The sequence below is a fragment of the Dendrobium catenatum genome, unplaced genomic scaffold (assembly GCF_001605985.2).
Source record: "Dendrobium catenatum unplaced genomic scaffold, ASM160598v2 fragScaff_scaffold_1413, whole genome shotgun sequence".
In the NCBI taxonomy this organism is placed as follows: domain Eukaryota; kingdom Viridiplantae; phylum Streptophyta; class Magnoliopsida; order Asparagales; family Orchidaceae; genus Dendrobium; species Dendrobium catenatum.
Genome location: NW_021319875.1, coordinates 629465 through 638932, shown reverse-complemented (window position 1 = coordinate 638932; position 9468 = coordinate 629465). Strand labels below are relative to the sequence as shown.

The 9468-nt window shown below is 34.2% G+C and overlaps 1 protein-coding gene across 1 annotated transcript; it reads right to left on the bottom strand.

The window, feature by feature from the left end:
- Nucleotides 1–6246: 6246 nt before the first annotated feature.
- Nucleotides 6247–7358, bottom strand: LOC110094902 (vacuolar iron transporter homolog 2). Its single transcript, XM_020820243.2, has one exon. The coding sequence runs from the start codon at nt 7246–7248 to the stop codon at nt 6580–6582; it is 669 nt and encodes a 222-aa protein (XP_020675902.1). The 5' UTR covers nt 7249–7358; the 3' UTR covers nt 6247–6579.
- Nucleotides 7359–9468: the final 2110 nt, after the last annotated feature.

The following is a 9468-nucleotide window of genomic DNA, read 5'->3' as shown; positions in this document are numbered from 1 at the left end:
GGCGATATTAGCCGAGGACGATGATGACGAAAAAAAATGTACATATATATATATATATATATATATATTCTTTTTTACTTAAGTTAACAAACATATATATTATATATTGTATGTTTTTAAATGCATAAATATTTTTATTGGTTGCCCCAACACAATGATAAATATAGAAAGAATTTTGAGAAGCATGGGAGTATTAATGGAAGTTTATTATAGAAACAGATGCTGGGTAGAAAACCAACTCTTGTTGAATTGTATAGTCACACCCATAAGCAGCAGGAGAACCAATAATGGGTTGATGAGCGAGCAAGAAAAGCCAACCTAAGTATATATGTTTAATATTTTTTATGTTATGTCTTAATAAATTGTTAAATATAATTTTCATAGAAGGAGTATATACGGCTTCGAGAGAGCTAGGTTGTAGCAGGTGAGGGTTCTTCTTGTGGCTATGTAGAGTATTCTAACTACCGCATCTGGTCGCAAGTGATAGGAGGAATGCAACATGAAAAGGTTTATGGTTTAGGTTTGCAAGCTCAGACATATGAGGGGATGACCTCTAGTGGATCCAGCTTCGCAGCAAGTTCCCAGGAGTCCTTATATAGTCAACATATAACTGCTCTTCAAGCAAAGCTAAAACAAGTAAGGAAATCACAAGCTGGTTGGAAAGTGTAGTTGCATGAAAAGATACAAATGCAGATGCAGATGCAACACAATTAGTTGTTGGATGAAATGCAAAAAAAGGAGGGAGCAGTTGAGTGGAAAGGAGGTAGCTCCAGCGAAGGATGAGTCGACAGATTCAAAGTAGTTATCTAGTTTTTTCAGTTTCATGTATACTTTTTTTAGTTTCTTAATATTTGGTGAAATGTATGAATATTTATTGATGTTAATGAACAATTTGTGATATTTTTGAATATTTGGTGATGTTTATGAGAAGTTATTTGTAATTGTATTAAGTGCAATTAGTTGTTAATGTTTATGAATATTTGCACTAAAAGTAGTTATTTTGTAAAGTTTGCTGCAAGTTGTGGAAATCTGATTGCTATCAGGGATGGTTTTTTTTTTGTTAATGCTACAGGTTTTTGGCGAATAAAGCAACGGTAATCCTCCAGAAACAACAATACAACAAATTTTGTATCTATTTTTGGCGCATTTATGTTCCCATTTTTTTGGCGCACAATGTGCCGGTTCTCTTCGTCATTTAGTTTGCGGGGTATGTAGCGACGATTTTTTTACTAGAATTTTTGGCGTATTATTATGCTGGTAATTTTGGTGGATTTAACACTAGAATAAGAGAAGAGAAAACGACAGAACCACTATTTATTTTTCCACCGGTTGTGCACCAGAATGTACACCAGAAAGGTTTCCAATGTATTATATACATCGGAATCATATAGATATACTCATTATTCATCATATTCAAATGATAAAAAGGGTGAATGTTCGCATTTATATGGAAATATTAGTACAAAAATGTCAATACAACTATTAAATCCTGCTTATCAAAATTTTGCCTAAATATCTTGTTTACATCTATGAATTTCTTGCTTTTTTCCTACACAATTTTTATAATCCTAATTCATCTCATAGGATCCTTTCTTAGTTCGATAAGCTATAAGTTCTACTCTCAACATTAGATAAGGAGGTACTAGAATAACTACAATATTTTCTTTAAGTATAACTGACCATAGTAGGAACCTTTATTCTTTGGATTTTATCCCTCATAAAAGTAACCTCTTTTATGCTAAATATGGATTAGTCCCATTAGACATAATCAGTGATATGTGTCAACAATTTTTTTTTTTCAATCAATTATTTGTTAGCATAATACAATTGATTATGAGAATTATTCTAACTATATGGCCACTAGTTTGAAACATAATAAAACTAACACTTGATCTTGCAAGAGCTTATGTTGGTCTTCCAACTTATTATCCCACCTCTAAGGCAAATCTTTGATTGGTTGGAATCTTTAAGACTAGGTTACCTAACTTTAGATGGCCATTAAAATAAACAAGATTTCCATTGAACCTAAGCTTAATCTAATAGAAGTTTTTAGAGCATAATTGATTTAAGCATTGAAATTAGAAGAGTTACCTTTGCTAGCTCTTTTGAATGGATCTTATATGCTTCATGGGAACAAATTAACTCTTTGTAGTTCTAGTTAACCCTTTTGATCCAACCCAAACCAATTTACCTTCATGGCCCAATCCAACTAATCTCAGCTATATTGATCAAAGTTATTGCTCTATCTACCTTAGAAAAAAATATTCTAATGGATCAACTATAAACACATTACCCTCAACTAAACCCTAAATAAGTCAATTTTCTAATTTAACCACATTTCCCTATTTGAAATATATTGACTAGTTTAACTCTAATTGATAAAATTAATGGGATCAATCATCCTTAATCATTTATTACATCCCCACTAAATCCAATCAATCTTTAGATGAATCCATTTAACCCAATTAGATATTTTATTTGAGTCAATCCCATTATTTAAAGGGATTTCATCTTTTGAGAGCTATTAGATCAATTTTGTTAAATTTAATTAAATTAAACTTTTATTGGATATTCTTAAGTAATCCATATACAATTGTACCTTTAGGACACATTAATGTGACTTTAATCATGGAAGGTTAACACTAAACTCATTTAAATACAACATAACCATGTGGATTTGGAGCCCTTTATTCTTCTAACCAATGAAACCTATATAATCAATAAGATGTTTCTAAGCTAGAGTAAATCCATATGTTTCAATTGTGCCCATGGGTTGGCCAATTGATCAACATAAGTGAAATTTGACTGAATAAACCATCAAGATTCTTAATTAACAAAAACATATCAAAACTTCAAATCAATAAACTTAAATGAAGTAATGGTTCATAATATGATGTCTATAGATATTAAGTATCTTCACATAACCAATAAACCCATCAATCAGACCAAATGAGCTCAATTAACCCAATTGAATCCAAATGGGTCAAATGATCCAAATTAGCTTTAAAACTTAAATTGATTTAATTTGTTGTACTTGTGGCTTTCCCAAGGTGAATTTGTTATGAATAAATCATGATCAAACCAATTTAAATATTAGTTTGGCAATATTTTTTTGAAATTGCAATTTTAATAAGGGGCCATTAACATGCAGATCAAATGATCAAACTATGTTATTTGAGGTATGTTTGGGGAGAATGCAACATTATTTTAAGGTGGTTGTAAAGATTCTAAAAAGAAATTAACTTTTTTGGAGCTGTTGTAAAAGCATCTTCCTAACATAAAAATTTATTGAAAGCAGTGAAAAGGTAGTAGCCAAATAATAATTGTTGTTATGTTTGAAAAATAAAATAGTAAAATTTTATCCCAGATGAAGCCTTAATTTATCTAAAATAATTAACAAATATAAAGATAGCTTTAATTAACTTACTAAAATCTTCTAGGAGACTCTTGGCCTATCTAGAGTCTTCCAAAACCTTTCAATGTCGTATGACCCAAATTAGGAATGGTTTTAAAGGACTTTTTGACCTACACTCAACATGTCAAGCCTAAGGGTTTATCCATACTACTTGTTCAATCTTTTGGGTGCCATATCCTCCCCCACTTATTCTTGTGATGCCCACATCGCGAGCCTTTTTCAAGCCAAGTCGAAGCTCCTTGGATCACCATAGGCCCATCTTGCATATTTGGCTCCCTTGGTCCTTCACCTTTTTCTTTAGTTTTGCTTCAATGTCATCCGATAGTTAATTAAGCTTCCTTGGCTCCACCTTAGGCTGCTCCACTAGAAAGATATCTGAAGGTGCATTAACGACTTCTATCATCCCTATTGGAGAGCCTTTAATATGAACTTCTAACCAACCCCCATGCATTTGATGGAAATCACAATCCCTTAGTATATTTTCCATGACTTGCAACTCCTCACCATTGGAGTTGTCTCCCACTTGTCCATGATCTCATATCATTTGTGTAGCCTCCACTTGCATGACCTAATCACCACTTTCACCATTCATCACCCCTTGATGCTTTATGAGGAGTTTTAGGGCCAACTGAGGATAATTCCTTATGTAATGTGGTCCTACATAATCAAATCAAATGTTCTAGATCCTTCTCCACTCTTTTTTAACCTTTGGCTTCATCCTCCCATTGTCCATCACCCTTGTGATGTTATGGCTAGCCACCTCCTTGCCTTGACCCATATATATCTCTCACAGCTCTAGCCAGCAAGCATTAAGTTATTCCATAAAGAAACTATGGCTAGTGGTGGATGTCTCTTCCAAGGCATGCCTACATGAAGTTATAACCTCGTGTAGGTCCCCAACTTAAGCTAATGTCCCATTGAGCTCCTTCTTGAGGTCTCCATCCACCTCCACCTTGACAATTAAGAATTCCTCCAATTAAGACACTATGCCTCTTCTCGTAGCTTGGATGGTGGAACCTTGTTCCATTAGGCTACTCCCATCTTCACCAATATCATCCATCTAAGCCCCCATGTTATTCACATTCTTTGTCTGCCGAGGTAAATGTGAATCAAAACTAGATATCCCCTCTAATCCATTCCTTGGCTGTCCCATGATAACTACATGCTTGGCATACCAACCTTGCCTCCTATTAACCTTGACCACTATCTTGGCCCATGCCTTGTCGTTGGATTGAACAGGATCTGATACAACTTATCATGGAGAAGCATTGCCCAAGTATGCCCATTCAACCTTAGAACTCCTTCCTAATGCTAAGTCAACCTAAAACTCACACAATGCTTGGATAGAGAGCAAAGAACGCTAGAAAGAGAGAAAGTAATCGGGGAAAGCTTCACTATTATAAGATAAATTTTATAAGAGGGGTTGGAAGGGTTTTGAGGAGTTTTGTCCTTTTTGGAGTTGATCACAAATGAAGGGGAGTGTCCTATTTATTGCTCTCCTCCCATGCCAGAGAACAATCAAGAGTTCCCTTCATTATTAATGATTGTGGAGTTCTCTAGAATATTTCACATTATTCCCTACACTCTTACATAATTCTATAAAATTCTAGAGATCGTTCTAGAGTATCCTAAATTACTCTGCAAATTTCTACACCATTCTAGAACATTCTAGAGCATCTAGAATCTTTTAGGAGACTCTTGGCCTATCTAGAGTCTTCCAAAACCTTCCAATGTCCTATGACCCCATATAAGAAGGGTTCTTGAGGACTTCTTAGCCTCCGCTTGGCATGTTACACCCAAGAAGTTTAGCCAAACATTTTGTTTTATGTTTTGGGCACGACATTATGCATCTTATAAAGTAAATGGTGGGATCAAAGTTTTATATATGTATATAAGGGTCCGTTTGGGATGATTGTGATTTTTTATACAGACGATTGTAAAGCTATTCTGGACAAAGTAACTTTTTTCTTAAAAAATTGTTATAGAAAATAACTTCCTGGTATAAAAATTTCTTAAAAGTAACAAAAAAAAAATTGACCAAATAAAAATTATGATTATAGTCTGAAAATAAACAATAAGAATGTTGTCCCAAATGAAACCTAAATTGTTAATTAAATTTATTATTGGACCCATCATTGCCCATCTAATAATAGCATTTCTAAATTTGAATGGTTTTTCTAATATTTAAGAAGCAATTATTCTGATATTTGGTGTTAAATCATTCAAATACACATTTAGCCTTAATTTTTTCCATTGTAAGGTTTAAGAACTAATTGAAGCAAAATTAGGGAGGTGAACTTACTAAAGTGAAATTCAATGTTTTTTATTTATTTCATAAATGATCACCGACATAACTCTTCTATAAATTTATTTATCTTATTTAATAAATATAAGATTTTAATAATAATTTTCATGATCTACTACATAATTAATTGGCAACCACAAATCTTTTGTATATTTCTTTGAATTACAATAAGTTTCAATCTATTGTAATATTTCATTTAGTTTATATCATACTCTTTATTATTATTATTATTATTCCTAAAAAAATTTATTATTTCCATATATTGTTCTGTTGTATTATAATATTAAAATAAAATCAAAATATTTTTGTAAGTATACTAAGAACCCATTCATGATTTCCAACAAGATCTGCTTATTTTTTTTAAATATACGTTTCAGCATTTTTTATTAATTAATATTTAAAAAAGTTAAATACAAAAATACAACTTTAACATAAAATAAATTCAGTAACAAAATCCTAATAACAACATCATAAATTTTTTTACTAATAACAAACATCAACTAAATTTTAAATATTTATCATTATTTCATAACTTCAATCAACCTAAAACCATACAAAGCAATATCATATATTCATTTGATGCTCATATAAAGCATACTCCCACTGGAGAAATTATTCTATGTGGAAATCGGACGCATAACGTCATCCAGAGACCAACCAAATTGTGTCACGTCAGCGGTATAGAGTCATGGTATCGAGGAGTACCGAACCACGGTATCGAGCACAGGAGTGACGAGGCGCAATCTGATTGGTTTTCGGACAGCATTTGGCATCTACACAGAATAATTAATCCTCCCTCCACTGACCAAACTTTAGTCCCTACTAATCATGAAAGAAAAGTAAGAAAATAAAAAGCCCTTTATGCACCACTTGAAATATTCACATAAAAAACAAGCCCAAAAAGCCTCAAAATACCAAAAGTCACCAACATAGCAATCCATCCACCCACCAAAACCCTCCCGGCCGCCTTCCCCACGGCTGCGCCACCCATCGTTGCTCCGGCAGCACCAAACATAGCCAACCCTATGCTACTAACCACCCCGACCACCACCACCCGTTCCACCCATGACCGAATAAACCCGCCAGCAAGCAACGGCAGCACAGCGCCAAACGCAAAAGCAATCGCAGAGGCGGCGGCAGCCTTCCATGGGTTGGGAAGGCTTTCCTTATTGGTTTTAATATGTGGCTTTAGTTGTGCGGACTCGATGTCGTATTGAGCATAAACAGAGACAAATTCTCCGATGCCCATACTGAAGGCGCCGGCGATGAGGCCAGCGAAGCCGGAGATTAGCATGGCGTGGGAGGATTGATTGAGGGCGCCAATACCTAGCATGAGAGAAGAATTTGATATGAGGCCATCGTTGGCGCCGAGGATGGCGGCTCGAAGCCATTGAGAGCGAGCAGAATAGTTGTCGGTAGTGGAAAGTGGGGAAGTGATCATGGTGGTAGGAATTGCGATGTGGATGGTGGAAGGGAGAGCTGGAGAGGAGGTGGCATGGATGGTGGAGTCTAAGCAAGTAGAAGCCATGCGATTAGAGAGAGAGAAATAGAGAGACGGAAGGAATATGGAAAGCACAAGCCCTGGCAGATGTATTTAAAGCGTGATGCAAAAAATGTTGAGTACTAAAACTCTTTTTTCTTTAATGGCCAAAGCGTTTCTGTTTTGTTGGAAGATCCTTATAATTTCGGTAATTATAATTCGTTTGTTTCTTTGTCTGGTTGCTATTTTTTATGTTCTACTTTTATTTGGAATATTTAACGTTCTTCTGACGGACGACATTTTGCATCATGATATTCGCCTCATTCCCCAATAAGAAATATTTTTCTAATAAACTTAGCGGAAGATGTAACCTATTTATTTTAAATATTTATAAATACTTCTCATTTTATCAAATAATAAATAAATATATATAATAAAAGTATTTTGGCGTCAATTGAATTAACAGGTAAGATAATTATAAATAAATTTACAATTGTTGTGTCCTGAAATATTCACGGTGGTAGAGAAATATAAAATTTAACGTCTTCGCTTTGTATGAAGATCTAGCACACAATCAGATAAAAGAGAGGGCGTAGCATTCTTAATATATACTAGAATTTTTTACATAGAAAACCTCTGAAAAAGGGAGAAAAACTAAGGGGCCTCGCCCAGTTTGAATAAATCAACTAATATTTACAATCAATTACAAATGAGGCCCTTCCTTAGGAGGAAGGCCTTGGTTTGACGTAGCAAATATGCATCATAAATAACACATTTATATGATGGAAATTGGGAGAATATGTATTTACAAAATTATTTAGTCAACAAGACCAAAGTAGGCGGACGATAAAGATTAGAAAGAATGTTGTATAGCGACAAATAATAGAAGGACTGTAATCGATGAAGTAGGTCGGAAAGACCATAGTCATTGAAAAAGGACTAAACGTGCGATGGAGGTCTGAATGACCTTTGTCAGGTGGAAGTCCAACAATAGCTGGTAGCCGGGAGGAAGTTCGACATTAAGTGGTGGCCTGACAAAAGTTTGGTGTTAGTTGGTGGCTAGGAAGAAGTCCTGCATGCGACCGTTGGTGGCCGGAAAGAAGTCTGGCGTTAGTTGGTGGTTGGGCAGAAGTTCGGCTTTAGTTGGTTGCCGAGAATAAATCTGATGTCAGTTGGTGATAGTGAATAAGTCCGACGTTAGTTAACAGCTAGGTGTAAGTCCGACGTCAATCAGTGGCCATGCGAAAGTACAAAGTCATTATGCGGCTAGGTAAAAGTACGGTGTCAGCCATCGGCAGACTTAAAATCCGACAATATTCGGTTGCCGGATGGAAGTCTGGCGATGGTCAAGGAGTCTGGTCACAAGAGGGTTCTCTTCCTTAATTTCATTTCTTCTCTTCTAGCTTGGGTCCCCCTTTCATGAGAAATGAGGGGCTTATTTATAATTTTATGAGAGTGGCATTGTCAGTAATAGGAGGAAAATCAAAGATAAATTGAGAGTAGTTTGAATGGACGATCGATGATAAATCCCTTCATCGTGGACCATTTATAGAGCATTTGGATTCATCTCGTCAAGCTGCTCGATTTAACTATAAGCATGTCACATTTTGAAACTATTTTGTAATCCAAATTATGGATTAAACCTTCTTAATGTGCTTCAGGTCTTTGATTTGGACTCATTTGGACTTGGATTAAGTCAAATTTGATGTTGTTGGGTTCATATTTTCGAGACGTTCAATTCGAATATAAGTTTTCTGAAATCAGAGTTATGATGGTCTCGGATTTAGTTATTGAAGTTTCCAACTTGATTTTGCCTTGAGATTTGTGCCCGATCAAAATAATTTTTTGATGATATGTCAACTAAAAATCTCAAAAAATATTTGTGTCTCGTATTTTTTTATTAATTAAAATAGAAGGATAATATATCATTATATTTATCTTTTTAGTCATCTACTCATAGCTTTAACTTTTATATTGTAATATAGTATGGTGGTCAAAAGGATCATAAAAAAAAAAAAAAACTTTTATATTGTTATATAATATTATAATCAAAATTTTGTCATAATAATTAAATGAAGCACAGTTAAGAAAAATGTAAATTTTTATCTTCACTGAAAAAAAAAAAATCTTAATTTCATTGCAGAATATGTCCTTCAGTTTTTATTTTTGAAAATTTAGACGCAGAGCCCAATTTCTAATCTAAGTATTACTGTAATTTAGATATCAATAGTATTTTATAATTATATGTTTTTTTAGCATTTTTATTGG